The sequence below is a fragment of the Hibiscus syriacus genome, unplaced genomic scaffold (genome assembly GCF_006381635.1).
Source record: "Hibiscus syriacus cultivar Baekdansim isolate YM2019G1 unplaced genomic scaffold, ASM638163v2 tig00117048_pilon, whole genome shotgun sequence".
Taxonomy (NCBI): Eukaryota; Viridiplantae; Streptophyta; class Magnoliopsida; order Malvales; family Malvaceae; genus Hibiscus; species Hibiscus syriacus.
The window spans coordinates 2,668,940-2,686,163 of NW_024063538.1; the positions used below are offsets into that span (position 1 = coordinate 2,668,940).

At 32.1% G+C, this 17,224-nt stretch overlaps 1 protein-coding gene across 1 annotated transcript; it reads right to left on the minus strand.

Annotated features, from left to right (window-relative positions):
- Positions 1–1,199: 1,199 nt before the first annotated feature.
- Positions 1,200–3,989, minus strand: LOC120197500 (polyadenylate-binding protein-interacting protein 5-like). Its single transcript, XM_039199007.1, has 3 exons — positions 3,882–3,989; positions 2,280–2,684; positions 1,200–1,550 (listed from the first exon to the last, which is right to left on the minus strand). Exons 2-3 carry the CDS (start codon positions 2,661–2,663, stop codon positions 1,389–1,391), a joined length of 546 nt encoding a protein of 181 aa, XP_039054938.1. The 5' UTR covers positions 2,664–2,684; positions 3,882–3,989; the 3' UTR covers positions 1,200–1,388.
- Positions 3,990–17,224: the final 13,235 nt, after the last annotated feature.

Here is a 17,224-nt window from a genome sequence, read left to right on the forward strand (position 1 = left end):
ATGATAAAGCTCTAAATCCCAATAAAAATGTATTTAATTACATAAATTTTAGAGAGATTTTGAAAAAGGCTTACTACTAAAATAAGTTATCAAATTATACCGTTTTTCTCAAATGTATATAAACTAATTTTCGTCTCATCCAAGTGCCTAACGTTACATCAGTTACTTGTTTAGGTGTTTGGGCTGTCAAATGTGTTAATTCTTGCTGTTAAGTGATATGTATCACAATCTAGTGATTTTGAAATTTAGTTTTTTAAATAAAATATTAAAAATATTATGATATTTATAAAAAAAAAATTATATTATAAAATAACCCCAAAATCCCAAATTCTAACCTTAATCCGTTGTTGCCGTTTTTGGCCACGACCACCGCCATTGACGTAGTTCCTGTCATCCTCATACTCGTACACCGTCGTATTTTCCATCGATTGGCCGTCAAAAGCGCGTGTAATCGTGATTTTAATCCTATGGTTCGAGCGGCTTAAAACATTGATTTGTCGTTGATAAGCTGTCGATCGGTCACGATTTCATGGGTGTTTTGGTCTCTCGAGGGAGGGAAGGTCGGGCAGAGCTTCGTTGATGGCAAAAGATGATGGTTGACATGGGTTTAGGGGTTGAAATGAAGGTTTTCAAAGTTGAGTTTATTTCAAAAATTTTGGTTTTTGTTTTTTAAAAAATATATAATTTTAATTTTTTAATTAAAATTTTAAAATTACCATGTTTTGACACGTGTCATTTAATGAGAAAATTAACACCTGTCCAGACACTTAAATGGGTAACGTTTGTAACGTTAAGTACCTGAATGAGACGAAAATTAGTTTAGACACCTATTTGGGAAAAATGTATAGTTTGAGCACTTATTTTGATATTAAACCTTTGAAAAACAAAAATGATAAAGTGATAGATGATAGCGAAGAGTTCATATTATGATGGTAACAAAAGACCCAAAAAAAAAAACAATTTCTGACGACCCCTTAGAACGAAGGAAAATGAAGAAAACAGGGGAAACGATATTTTATGAAGAAAACCTTTCAGTGATTAAATTTAAAATGAAACACACCTTAAAGTTCAGTGAGTAACAGTATTATTCTGATAAGCTGAAATGGCTAATATAATCTAAATCAATGAATGCTCAAACAACAAACGGAAATCATTTACATTTCTGAAGTAAAACTATATATGATTTTGCAAATGGGAAATCAGAGGCAAGCACCAGAATACAACTCTATACAGCCTTAGTTCAACCTCTAAATGTTATACAGGCCAGTACAATGTTTCCCAGCCTTTACCAAACATCCCTACATCTGTGTACTTCATGTCCGCAAACACAAAAATTGAAGAAAAAAAAACGAAAAAGGAAGACCACTAGAATGCTTTGATAAAGTCGATCAGGAGGCAACATCGGATTGTGCAGAGCCAGAAGAAGAAGCAATTGTTTCACCTGCTACATTCTTCAGCTTAAGAGAACTACAGTGTGCTGCAGACCCTGGTTCAGAGACATCTCCGATATCCAAGGTGTCGGGAAGGGTTCCAGAACACTCGGGACGCATCTGCCCAAGAGGGCGATTCAGTTTTCCATGAAAGTGAGTAAAAGGATGCATAATTAAAATTTGCTCATCAATTAATCAAGATTCACCAAACGTATACTACAAGCAATGGTGAAGATGGTTGCACAAAAAGACCCATACAACCCTCATTTTGGATATATTCAACCCAACAGTGATGTGAATAAAAACAATAAAAGTGCATAGTGACATACTTGATACACATAGTAAGAATGAAATCAATCTCGTATAATTGATATATAAGATCAGAAGAAAGCTCAAAAGCAGAGAAATCAAAGGAAGTGGAAAAATCACTTTCGATTGCCATCACCAAACAGCATGAAAAGATCAGAGGTTGCACAAAACTATTTTAAAGTACATTGGCATGCTGAAAATGGGCCAGAAATTGCATAAAGCTCCCTAGCTGTAAGATGCAATGCAGTTTTAGATAAAGCCAAAAATGTAATATCAAGTGAAATATGTTTATCTGAGAATAAAATCAGTATATTATTAAAAAATCCAATTACTTCACTATTAGATCCCTTCATTGTGGGGCAGTTGGCAATGTGCGGGATATAACAGCAGGAGAGGAGCTCAAACATTCAGCACCCCAAGGCTTAATAAAAGAAGGAAAAAGAAAAACTCATGATGAGAAGGGAGGAGGGAAAATCATTCAGCATCATGACTAGGACAATCATATTTGTAAAATATAAAATAAAGTTGGCCGCAGTTTACCTCAAGTTGATTCAGCATGTCAACAGTGGCTTCCAAGTCCTCATTATTAGCCAAGTAGACATCTAGAATAGACTCATTGGATAAACCAGGGAATGTCATGCGAAGATACTCCAAATCCATGTCAAATTCTACATCCATATTCGGGTCATTGTTCTTCTGTACTGACGCTTCAGCAAAATGGGTCTTTTCAGCTCCAGGGGTTACAGAGTCAAGTGAAGCATTGTTATAGTGTGGATTATGTGTATAGTGCGAGGCATATTCAAACCATGAAGTCTCATTGCCATGCTCAACATCTTTAGCCTTAATATGATCATTTGCATCCCTTCTTGCAAGAGGTATGTACGATGCTGCATAGGGGTTCAATGAAGAAGCTCCTGGCTTCATTGCCTTTGCAGAATTAGAAAACTAAACATTTAGACAAAGAAAAATATTAGAATATAACTTCATTTTCAAAAGAATAATCCAAAAAGTAGAGAAAAATGAAATATGAGTTGAAACAATTAATAAAAGTACTATAGTGAAAGAAAATTACAATGTAAGCTCAAAGAATGAAAAAACAGCAGGAGATTGTTTGTAAATCAGTACTACACTGCAACAAACTAAAACTCATGATATAGAGTTACAGACACAACATGAAAAATAACTAAAACATGAGTCGTGAACACAGCTCATACATATATGCCTCAAAACATATCTCATAAAAATAACTATAGCACGATGAGATGTGAACACAACTCATACATAACTGCATCAAAAAACTATCTCATAAGAATCATTAGCATGTTAAAATTTATATAAGCATAAAATACTCAAAACACGATTACGACACAAGAAAATACGCAAACAGAACAATGATACACTAATTGCCAGGTCTACAACAAACAGTGAGTATGGGTACTGGGTAGTATTCACATCTGAAACAGGTTCATTTCCGATTATGGTCTCCAGTTAACATCCACTATTTAAGCATGGATACCAAGTAACAATTTGAAGAATAAAAACAATTAACATCTAAATCCTATATCAAACAAATAATAATATAATATATGATAAAATTGCATTTACAAGATGCTTCATTATGACTGCAACGCGGCACTACTTTTTAACCATAAAAATAATCAAATATATTTATCAAAATTCATTAAAACGAATCAAGGAAATAAAAGACAAAAAGGAACAATCATATGGCTTTTTGTTCAATCAAAACATGTAACGGAAAATCAAACAAAATATCGCGATCAAACTCTTAGATTAACTTCCTGAGCAAAAATATATGTATACATAAGCATACGATAAAGAAATAGATATTAGCAACCAGAAAAACAGGGAGCAGATGGGGAAAAATACAAAATTCTTTAAATTGTTTAAAAATAATTTCAATCAAGAAAGCGATCTAGTAAAGAAAAGCTTCTAAACCACATAGTTCTTCAGTCGATTACATAACGTTCTTGAACTCATAGAGTGGCAAAGATCAAGCAAAGAGAGGAGTTAAAACAACGAAAATCAAAGAACAAAAAGGGGGAAATGAACAAAAAAGTAAGGCGAAAATAATAAAAAAGAAATAAAAGATGAAAATCACAAGGAGATCGAAAGAGGAATTACCAGAATACGGTAGGCGGTTGATGATCAAAGAAACAGTGAAGAAGAAGAAGAGGATTTTAAGAGATCTGCGATTAAATTGGATATCAACGATGAAAGTTTTTAGTATTGAAACACGGCAAGAGGGGGGACGTCTACTTGAAGCAGTAGCCGTTCACGATCTGTTTGGGAACTCATTTAACTTTAACCCGTTCTCGGTTTACAAATTCTGTGGAACATTAGTAAAACGGGTAGCTCGTAGTATGTATTAGGATAGAAACCAGTCCTCCGTTTACAAATTGATGGAATTGATTGTAACCGAAAATTTTATTAGGAGTATAAAATTAGCTGACCTTATTCTCATATCTAATGGGGTGAGGGGAGGTAAGGTAGTAGGTTGTCCTCAACGTCAGGTTGAGAGCAGCTTCCGTGGAAGACCTCCAGCAGTTAGAATTATGAATTGTCCACCGTGAGACACAATCCCACGACCACAAGGTTAAGAGCCTTGTGCTCTACCAACTGAGCTGGACGGAAAATTCAATTTTATTAAGAGTATAATTTTTTTTAATTTAACAGAGTAATATTTAAGTTGAAATAGAAATATTATATTTTTATAATATTTTGTTGTAACAAAAAATATTATATTTTTCATAATATTTTTTGTTGTAAGCCCTAAACTCTCTGTAATATAACTTTTCGATTATAATCGAAAATGTTACAAATTTATATAACCTTATAAGTTTAACATGATAACATTTTAGGTTGAAAATTGTTTTAAATTAAAGTTAAATTAAGCTGCTATATAATGAAGTTATCCTGATATCAATAACTTATAAGTTATCGATATCAAGTCAGATATATCAATATTTTTATTAATATTAATATTGCATATAAAAAACTTAAAAATATTCTTTTATATGATCAGTTACTTACATTCATTTCGCGATCCTTATGTTTTATAATATTTATAATATACTAAATATATGTTGTGACGGATTTGAAAGAGAATTAGGCTTGTAACCTTGGAAAAAAAAGAATTAGGCTTGTAACCCTGGAAAAAAAAAGAATTAGGCCTAATTGCGTATAAAAAGATATAATTTTTATGAGAGCATATAGATTGAGGGAATAAAATAATAATTAACCCAATTAAAGATTTTGTGCTTGACTTGGGATGTCACTATGTATACTAGAGGGGGCGGATATTTCATTTTCACCCCTTATTCTCTTATCTCATGTTCTTTATTAAGCATAATTCTCACTCTCCCATTTAGATTTCAAGCTTCATCCTAACATCATTAAGAAATAATTTCAACTCTACTAAGATCTGAATCATTCTAAGAATTTCATGGGCTTCAAAATAATTTTCATATCACTTATTTTGAAAGTATAGGTTAGAAGAGGATTTTAATGGGGTTTAAGTCTTAGAACTAACAGTAAAGGTTTCATATCACTCATTATAAATTCTTTGGAATTATTTTTAATGTTGTTTGATTAGTGAAAAAAATAGAGATCTCTCTAAACCTATAGGCAAATGAAAGCTTAGAGAGAGTTGGTCTAAGGCCTTTATTTGGTGTTTTTGAGCAATTTAGTATATTTATAATCCTTTGTTATATCATAGAAATAATAAAAATGATGCAATATGTATAGTTTCGGACTTGAAGCATGTTTTTGAGTATTATGCATGACTTGTGGCTTGGGTTTGGATGATTAATTCATGTGTTAAGCATACTTTATTTAAGTGTTAAATGAGCCTATAAAATTCACTTAGAATTTTTTAATGATGTTTAGTCTTATTGATAGCATGTAGAGAAAATTTTGAAAGTGATTTTGAAGTCTTAAAACTCATTTTGGGACTTTAGTATTGATATTGTTCATGTAGTATCAATAACGATTGAATATGAGTAAAAATTTATGTAAAATTACGGGTTAATATCAATACTATTTTTCATGATAGTTTACTGTTTATATGGTGTCAATACCAGGGATAAGATCTCGACGCCAAAGTAAAATATTCAAGCATTGAAGTTGAAATTGATATCAATACTCTATGTCATTATCAATACCCATAAGTGTGGCAACAATATATTGGCTTGAAGGTATTGTTACCCATTTTAATTAATTTGAATCTAAAACTCAAATTGATATAGACTACCAAGAGATGATATAAAGTACCAAGAGATGGTACCAAGGGTTAGGTATCGATGCTCAAGTAGGAGTATCAATATCACAATGAGAAGATTGGCTACGAGCCTTGTTTGAAATGGAACTTGAGTGCAGTTGTTTATTTGAACTTAATAACATGTATTAATTTCTCAATTATCTATAATACCCTTATAAAGTGATGTTTATGAGGAGGTCCCTATCAAACTAAATGAAAACTAAGGTTGACCTTGTTGTAAAGAAACGATGGGCTTAGAGCCCTAATGATTGAGGTTAATGACATAAGTGTATTGGTGTTGACTTTAGTGGTGTTGTAACACCTAAATCCAATCCGACCCAAAATTCAGAGAATTTGAATATTACACAGAAACACTGAAGTGGCTAACCATTTTTTTAAAACATTTCTCAAAACATAAGTGCTCATCCATAGTTAAAAGAAACATAAACGTTTAAGTTTACAAAAGGGGGCTCCCAAAATAATATCTCAAATCTAAGACCTGATTTTTAATAAAAGAGTTACGACTCAATTACACATAATGTATATGAATTACTCACCCTCTAAAATAATCGAGACGTACTCTGAAACCTGTCGAAATCTAGAATCCACAATCTGATGATAAGCTCTTCAACCGACATGTAGTGACCTATGAACAGAAACAAATTTCAAATGCTAAGCTATGAACTCAGTGTCACACAATAACCCTACTATACTACATACATTCATTAATTATGTATGCTAGCAAGTATGGTTATAAGGAAACAAAATGCATCAAACATAAAACATATCAAAATATCAAATATAATTATATATATAATACGATATGTATATCATGGGTTTACCATCAATTAACGGAAATGCCTAGCACTGCTACTAAAGTACCTCAACACTGATACAAAAGTGCATTTGCATTGATACTAAAGTATCTTATCATTGATAGGATAATATCCATCTATCTCATGCATATATATATATTAAATGAACATCTTACATTCAAGTAGCTTAGGTGTCCTTGTCGTTTCTCGAGCATCAAGCAAAAGTTTAAGTCTTATATATCATTCATTTATAATATTCCTTCTCACACAACATTTTTAGTTTTCACTTTCAAGCTTATTAGAGTAATTATGGTGAATCAAACCCCTTTTCAAGCCCCTAAACAAAAATTAGGCTTCTTGCCCAATTCAGTATGAGGGTATTGGTACCGACCCCTTTAGTATGATGCATACTCTCCAGTATTGGTACCCACCCTTGGTATTGTCAAAATGGGCTACTGAATTTGAGGAAAATTGACAGTATCGATACCCATATTTGGAGTATCAATACTTCTGTTCTAGGGTATTGATAACATCAAAAGTATTGATACCAAAATTATATTCGATGTTTTGGAAAATCATTTTTAGTATCGATATTCCTAAGTTGGGTATCGATACCCCTGCTCGTATGGTATCGATACTCTCATGAGTACTGATACCAAAACTGACTACTGGAATTTGAAGTTTAAATATGGTAGCAATACCCTATCCTTGGATATTAACATCGAACGAAATATCGATGCCCTGTGAATAGGGTGTCGATACCACCAGCGAAAAACTCATTGTTTTTAGGCTATCTGAAGAACCGTATCGATACTATTCATCCAATACTAATACCTAAACCCAAAAATACTATGTTTTAAGTGCATAAATGACACTCAACTTCCTCTATAAACCCTATAAGGCCATTAAACGTTATTTAAGTTTTACGAGTTTAAATGGATTATAATATGTCATTTTAAAGTATAATAAACATCAAAAGATCTCATTCACCCCTAAACACAAACATGCAATCAAGTCACAACCTAATGATCTACATGTTGTATAGGTAAGTTAGGAGTGTTTTATCTTACTAATAGTTATTGGGAAAAACGTCCACAAGATCACCAAAGCACCAACTTATTCTTGTTCTTTCTTTTGAAGCTTCCCTAACTTCTCTTATTAACCAAATCAATGAAACAAATTACTAACTTATTAAGGCTTAAGGAGAGTAGAATATGATTTCTACTCTTAGAACGGATTAGGAACACTCTAAGGTTCTAAAACTAAAACCTCTCTTAAACCCTCACCATGGTCACCATAGCTAAAGCTTGAGATGGTGAGCTTGAAATGAAGCCCTAAAGGAGAAATTGTAGCATCATCAATTCTGGGTTAGTGATCAGATTGTAAAGTTTTAGAATTTGGTGACTAAAGTAGAAGAAATGAAATAGTTCCATGATTTATTTGGAATATTTCCATAAAGTTGTTAGTAATTATTAAGGAATAAGGGCAAAGTGGCCATTTGTCATAAAAAGATATTTTTTTTCTTCTCTCCAACGTGCTGAGCAAATGTGAGTTTAATTTTAGTTGTTTAATTCTTGGATTTATAAGTTGATTTTGATTCTTTGAGTATTATATAAGCTTAAGGAAAGCTATATAAGCTTTAAAACATCAAGAATAGAGAATTAAAAAGGAAATTATATGAAGAGTGTAGAAATAGACTTTTGTTATAGAAAGGTTTTTGAAGTTTTAACGCTGGATTTGACTTGTCAATGGTCTAATTAAGAAGTTAGAAACAATTGAATGGAATTGGTAATGTTAAAATTGAGTATGATTCTTGAATTTCATAAGGAAGATAGATTTGAGGTTAAAGATGATTTACATGGATATAAGTTGGTTTAGGTAATGGTAGTTGAGTTAATGATATATTAGAGGCTTAAAATAGAAGAATTAAGGGAAGAGTTGATGATTTTCGTGCTAAATGCAAATTCTGGGCAAGGTATCGATGCATATCAATGTGCATCGATGCACTCTTTAAAGAAGAAACATCGAATGCAATTGGTGCATCGATGCATAAGGAGTTGCATCGATGCATCCCCTTAAAATCAAAACATCGAAGGTAATTTGTATCGATGCATGGGTAGTGCATCGATGCACATGTTAAAGAATGTCGATGCACTGTAGAATGCATCGATGCACTTCAAGGGGAAATTGAAATAGACATTTCTTTTAGTCTAAGAAATGATAGATTAGAGTATACATTGGATACTGATATGTATCATATGTGATTATGTAGATATCGAACACGAACAAGTTCCGGAACGATCATCAAGTTAAGATTCGATCGAAAGAAAGAAAATCATAAAAGTGGATTGGAACATAGTGAGGCTCAGTTGAGTGCATATTAATTCATTTATGGTGCTAAATGGAAACAAGACTTGTGACAAGTCTTTTACTGTTGAATGCATGAATATATGATTATACGTATATACATGACATAAATGTATGTATGCTGATTATATGTGTTAACATGCTTTTGAATGTATGATATGAGAAGTATGTGCTATGTGATGTATATATGAGCCATATGACAGGATATATGTGAACATGAGAAAACAAAGTATAAGATATAACTATGAAATCTTATGAGAATATGAAAAGAAGCTATGTGACTATATGTATATGTGAAGAAGCTATGAGCTTATATGACTGATATGAAAGTGTACATGTGAATATGTGACATGATGATGCTAATGCCCATGTTATGTGTAAAGAGAGCTAGAGGTATAGTTGGCATGCCAAGCGTCGAGGGTTCTACGTGGTCTTTCGGGACATATATGTATTCTTGGAACATTTACAGGGTCTTATGAGACACATATGATCCATTGAAATTGTATATGTTGTTAAGGAGTGGTCCTTCGGGACAAATACAGTACATAGGTCCTTCGGGACAAATCTCATAGCCCCTAGTGGGACCCCATACGAGCTGTGGTGATAGCATAGTGCACAACCTCAATAGACTCGCATATCTACAGTTCTCACAGATGTACATGGGCTAACAAAGAGATAATAATAAAATAGATATTACGTGTAAAATATGCTTTTGTGATATGAATAGTATTATATGATTGATATGATGATGTGTATATATGTACATTTGATTACATGAAATGCTATATTATTTGTGTGATAGCATGATATGATATGTTCATGCATGATTAAGTAGTTAAAGTTACTTTAATGTGTTTAATGCCTCACTAAGTCATAAACTTAGCGTGTGAGTGTTTTACACGTAGGTTCTGGAAAGCAAGAAGAGAAGTTTAGAGGAGCAAGACATGTCATCATTTTCCTTACAACGTTTCAGATCAGAAAATAAATGATTTAAATGTGTTTGGTTAATCTGAACATAGTTGGCATGTACTAATGATGAGCTGCTGAATATGTTCTGATCTATTTTGGTTATTTTGGTCAATTTATGTAATAAACATTTTTATTTTATGAAAGTTTTTTTTTTAATTTTCTTTTAATATTGTCAAGAGTCAAGTTTGAAAAGTCAATGTGACACCCCAGACTCGTATTCGGGTCGGATACGGGTTGAGGGTGTTACATTTAATGTATCAAAGCTACGGTTTAGCCGATTCTTTGCATAAACTAAAGTCCAAAGTGTCATAAAATGTGTACATGCCAACAGAGTGAAAAAAAATATGATCTGATGTGTAAGGAGTATGTTGTCTTGCTAATAGAATAAGATTAGTTTAATATAGTATAGATCTGATTATGAGAATTTCAAAGAAAGCGGGGGTGAATCTGATGGTTGTAGCAATTCACCTACCCTGGCCAGCATGGAAGAGAGGACACCTCAGGAAGTGCCTCATAAGATCAAAGGTTGATTTCAGAAAGTTGAAATCATATTAGAATAGTGAAAGAAGATCATTATTGTTTTAATCGGAAAAGCGACAAGGATTAGTTTTTGTTATTATGTGGATAAGATAGAATATGGTGAACAAGTGTCACCATAAACGTTAGAAAGACGAATGACGTGGTGAGTACTTATAGAAGAACTCAAGGATAAGTGCATTAGTGACAAATGTATAGAGTATAAAGTCAGCTTATGTTGAAACGAGTGATAGTATTGAGTATAAACAAGAGTATGTTTATGATAAGAGTTGCAGTTAAGATGGAAAGAGTTAGCGTTGGCTAACCAGAGTATGTGATAAAAATACTGGAATTATAAGATTATAATATTGTCAGGATATGATAACCAAATATGAACTGGATCTGGATACAGTTTATATTTGGATCATAGTAATATGGTATAGTAAAGGAAATAAGGATTTTATTGTAGTAAAGTTGAGGATAAGTTGAGGATTGATAAGAAGAGTTTGAGAATGTGTATATCGATGATCAGTTTATAAGACAAGGAAGTCATAATGTTGAGTTGAACAACGGAAATTTCAGGATGTATGAGAATGGAGGTGAAATTGACAAGTTAAGTAAATGAATTTTGAGATAATTTCGATTGGAAAGGATGTATGTGATTGGTTGACTAGGGTTTGTGCCCTAGATTGAACAGATGTTATTGATTAATTGTCAGAGTAAAGGTTATAAGATTGGAAGAAAAGTAAAAAAAGTTAATCAATTATGATGTGAAATTGAATATAGTTATGTATTCTGATCAGAAGCTATGATGTAGAAAAGAAGATAAGTATTTGTATGGAACCTTAAGAAAGGAAAATACAAGTATAAGAAATGATAAAGAATAAAGTTCTATATAAGTAAATGGGTTATCAAACTTATGAGGATTCAATGAAGATTGGTACATAAAGATGAGTGTAGGTGATAAGACAAGAGTATGTGAACATGAAATGAAATATATGATTTAGGTATAAGAAATAAAAGGAATAATGGAATAAATAAATGAAAGGGATGAGTTAAAGGATCAGATACGATAAAGGTTATATGGAAGTGTAGATGATAATTTTGGATATAGAATTAAGAAAGTGTGTAAGGTGATGTGAAAGATTCTTTAAAGTATTGAATCGTATTTAAAGAAGATTTAAGGTCATGTTCTTGGTTAAATGATGATGGAAAACGAATTTGGCTATTAAAAGGTAGTTGAAGAATTAAAGGAATAAAAGATTAAGTAAAGGAGGTAACATTAGAACAATAGAAGATATGTTCTTATTGATTTGTTCAGTGAAAATTCGAGGATGAATTTTCTTTAAAGGAGGGGAGATTTGTAACATCCTCAAAACTGGGTTAGTGATCAGATTGTAAAGTTTCAGAATTTGGTGACTAAAGTAGAAAATGAAATAGTTTTAATGATTTATTTGGGAATATTTCCATAAAGTGTTAGTAATTATTAAAGGAAAGGGCAAAGTGGTCATTTGTCATAAAAGATATTTTTTATCTCTCTAAGAAGAGATAAACACGTGGGGGGGAGGAGTATTTGGAAAAACTCTTCTTCTTCTTATTCTTCTTCTCCAACGTGCTGAGCAAGGTGAGTTTAATTTCAGTTGTTTAATTCTTGGATTTATAAGTTGATTTGATTCTTTGAGTATTATATAAGCTTAAGGAAAGCTTATATAAGCTTTAAACATCAAGAATAGAGAAAAAAGGAAATTATATTAAGAGTGTAAAAATGGACTTTTGTTATAGAAAAGTTTTTTGAAGTTTTAAAGCTGGATTTGACTTGTCAAGGGTCTAATTAAGAGTTAGAAGCAATTGAATGGAATTTGGAACATGTTAAATTGAGTATGATTCTTGAATTTCATAAGGAATATAGGATTTTGGTTAAGATGATTTACATGGATAAGTTGGTTTAAGTAATGGTAGTTGAGTTTAATGACATATTAGAGGCTTAAAATAGAAGAATTAAGGGAAGAGTTGATGATTTTCGTGCTAAATGCAAATTCTGGGCAAGGTGTATCGATGCATATTCAATGTGCATCGATGCACTCTTTAAAGAAGAAACATTGAATGCAATTGGTGCATCGATGCATAAAGTGCATCGATGCATCCCCTTAAAATCAAATCGAAGGTAATTTGTGTATCGATGCATGGGTAGTGCATCGATGCACATGTTAAAGAATGCATCGATGCACTGTAGAATGCATCGATGCACTTCAAGGGGAAATTGAAATAGACATTTCTTTTAGTCTAAGAAATGATAGATTATAGTATATCAATTGGATACTGATATATCAATAGTGATATGTAGATATCGAACACGAACAAGTTCCAGAACGATCATGAAGTAGATTCGATCGAAAGAAAGGAAAATCATAAAGTGGATTGGAACTTAGTGAAGCTCAGGTGAGTGCATATTAATTGTTTATGTGCTAAATGGAAACAAGACTTGTGACAAGTCTATTTACTATGTTGAATGCATGAATATATGTTATACGTATATGCATGACATAAATTGTATGTATGCATGATTATATGTGTTAACATGCTTTGAATTAATGATATGAGAGTATGTGCTATGTGATGTATATATAGCCATATGACAGGATATATGTGAACATGAGAAACAAAGTATAAGATATAAGCTATGAAATCTTATGAGAATATGAAAAGAAGCTATGTGACTACATGTATATGTGAAAGAAGCTATGAGCTATATAACGTGATATGAAAGTGTACATGTGAATATGTGACATAGATTGCTAATGCCCATGTTATTGTAAGAGAGCTAGATATAGTTGGCATGCCAAGAGTCGAGGGTTCTACGTGGTCCTTCGGGACATATATGTATTCTTTGGAACATTTACAGGGTCTTATGAGACACATATGTGATCCATTGAAATATGTATATGGTTCTTAAGGAGTGGTCCTCGGGACAATACAGTACATAGGTCCTTCGGGACAATCTCATACCCCTAGTGGGACCCTATATGAGCTGTGGTGACATCATAGTGCATAACCTCAATAAACTCACACATCTACAGTTCTCACAGATGTACATGGGCTAACAAAGAGATAATAATAACATAGATATTACGTGTAAAGTATATGCTTTTGTGATATGAATGGTATTATATGATTGATATGATGATGTGTATATGTGTACATTTGATTACATGAAATGCTATATTGTTTTGTGTGATAGCATGATATGATATGTTCATGCAGATTAAGTAGTTAAAGTTACTTTAATGTGTTTAATGCCTCACTAAGTCATAGACTTAGCGTGTTTTACACGTAGGTTCTGGAAAGCCAATAAGAGAAGTTTAGAGGAGCAAGACAGGTCATCATTTTCCTTACAACGTTTCAGATCAGAAAATAAATGATTTAAATGTGTTTGGTTAATATGAACATAGTTGGCATGTACTAATTGATTGAGCTGAAGATGCTCTGACCGATTTTGGTTATTTTGGTCAATTTATGTAAATAAACAATTTTTATTTTAATGAAAGTTTTTTTTTAAAATTTTCTTTGAATATTTTCAAGAGTCAAAGTTTGAAAAGTCAATGTGACACCCCATACTCGTATTCGGGTCGGTACGGGTTTAGGGTGTTACAAAATTGTAGTTCTTACCTTCATAAATCCAAATTTAGAATGTTGAACAATAAAGTTACCACCTTTGGGAGACTTGAAGAAGAGGAAGAAGAAAAGAAAAGATGAATAAGAAGACAAAGGAATGGCTTTCTCTTCCCAATATGTGACATAGACATCTTAATGGAAGATCAACCTTTTTTAAACAATGGGTGAATTACTCCTATGATCCTCCTTAGTTTGCCCCCAATTCAAAAACACCATTTTTAATATCTTTTGGGCTCAACTTAATCCCAATTTCATGTCATACTTACCCAATTGCTTCCTAAAGCATTATCATAAACTCTAAGCCCAATGATTTACTCGAAAATACTAGCCCAATTTTCAGGGTGTTACAGGTGTGAGAAAATATAACGTTGGCCTTAGTGGTGTAATATGATTACTTGTATGACTTCATTGGTAATTGTTATTATACATATACGATATATCTATATACATGATCATAGTGGCACTGGAAATATATACAATGATGCAGTCTTAGTGGTGAATAAGTATCTATCTATTACGACTTTAATGGCGATTGTAGTATACATATTATACTATTATGGTTTTAGTGACAAAACACTTGTAGAAGTTAAAGATCACATATATATGGCTACACTCGATATTAAATAAAGATTAAGAGCTATTATATATTGATGATGTATAAGTCATTATTGTCTTATTGGTTATGTTGATAGTTCATGGCTAGACTCTTAATACAATGAGGAAATCATGAATTGAGGAAATCATGAACCTTATAATATCTTATTTAAACATGTCATGTCTTGGATTGTGAATAAGGTATATCATCACTGCTTATATTTTATGAGATTCATTATGTATTTTTTTATTAGTGATATACTATTAAGCTTGTGAACTTCAGTATTCGGATGTTTCTGTTCGCATCTTAACAGACTTAAATAATGCGAGGAATATCATCGTCACAAGATTTTAATATATGTTTCCACGGTACAATATTCAAGTATTATGATGAGTATATGTACCCACAGGTCACTCATATTTGATCCTAAACTTTATTTATATTTTAAAATTGTTTAACTAAACTTGTAAATAAAGATATATTTTGCAAATTTATTTTAAATGCTTTGTAAATTAGATGGTTTGAATTATGATTATTTCAATTTATGTTGATTTTTTTAGTAGTTGTCGCTTCATTAGTCTAATATGACACACTAAGCTTAATTAGATTTAAGGATTATATAAACAAATATTCATAATATTATCTTTTAGATATCTATGAATATAACACGTCTTGTTAAAACCTTACTAATATAATAAAAAAATAAATATATTTTTAATACGTATAATATGCTACCTCATTAGATAAAATCTTAATAGAAAAACATTGTAGAATAAAGCATATTTTCCTCTCTTAATAATATCAAGTAAGATTTTTAAATATTAAAGATAAATTTTATTTAAAAAGAATCCGAGGCCAAATTGCATCAAACAAAAAATAATATTTTCCTCTTTTAATAATATTTACAACAACAACAACATCAAAACCTTATTCTCATATGTAATGAGGTAAGTGGAGGTAGGGTAGTAGGTTGCTCCCAACTCCATGTTGAGAGCAACTTCTGTAGAAGACCTCCGATAATTAAAAAATTAAAAATAAAGATAAAATACAATGCATGAAGTAAGAGAAAGGTGGTTATTAGGCTACCCTCAACTTCATATTAAGAGCAGCTCCGTGAAAGACCTCTGGTAATTAGAAAATTAAAATTTATTTAAAGATAAATATTTTAAATAAATATGTGGCACAGCTCACACAATTGTCCTGCCACGTGTTCCCAAATAAGGCGAGTTGTCGTCACGACTCATTCTAGCGAGTGACTTTCTTACTTAAAATTATATTGTCATTTTGTTATTCCTTCAAAACATTAGGGCTCATTTTGCAAATACACCAAAATGGAAATGTGGAATAAAACCACCAATTTTCCGGTTTTAGCAAATAGGGCCACACATCTCTGATATCAATTCAAAATCCTGACCGTCCATCTTTCAGCACAGCCAATCGTGACCGTTCGTTAATCTCCTTGTTTTCCACGAAAATATCTACCCGTATTAATTAATCAGGTAGCTTTAGACAAATTCCGACTAGGATGTCAATTCTGAATCCGAGGGTTAATATGTTGCCACGTAGCTTAATCGAAAGCCAAGTTTAGTATACATTTTACGTATTTTTCATTTTTTGAGTTATTTTTCGATCTAAGCCCCTACTCTCGTGAAACCGAAGGGAACCCTAAACTCGTCTCGTCTCGTCTCTCATGGTAAAATAATAATAATAATAATAAATAAATAAAAGAAAGGAATTAGAAAACAAACTTATCTTGAAAATAATTTTTTTAAAATCGACAAATCTATTAGGGATTTAGATTCAATTCGAAATCCCTAGATTCTAACCCTAGCATGTACTCGTACTCTTGATATTCACGATTCGGCGGAGAAATTGATGTTCTTTGATGCACCGATCCCGGTAAGTCATGCATTTTATTTCGATTTTATTTGCTAATTGTTCGATTTGTTGAAGAAATAATCTTTATATACGGATTTTGAGATCGGTCGGTTAATTCGTAAGAAATTTGAGGGATTTTTCGTTTTTTTTTCGTTTTTTTTAAGTTGCAATTTGGTTTTACAGATCTGAAACACGTGTGATGTGAATGTGTGGGACATTCAGTTTCCCTGTTTGGATTGAGAAATTGTTGATGGAAAGTAGAATAGGAAACTCTCATGGAGTGGAAATTCCTAAGAAATCAAGATATTTGGATCTTAAGAGTTGTACAAATCTGGTGATTCAAAGGAGTCCTCTAAGAATAGGAGCTTGAAGAGGAAAGAAAGTTCACAAGAAGTGA

Excerpts from the sequence above, each read along its gene's own strand:
- LOC120197500 (XM_039199007.1), bottom strand. The coding sequence starts at position 2,663 with ATGAAGCCAGGAGCTTCTTCATTGAACCCCTATGCAGCATCGTACATA. Across the intron at positions 1,551-2,279 it reads ACATGCTGAATCAACTTGAG|ATGCGTCCCGAGTGTTCTGG; the intron begins GTAAACTGCGGC and ends CCTCTTGGGCAG.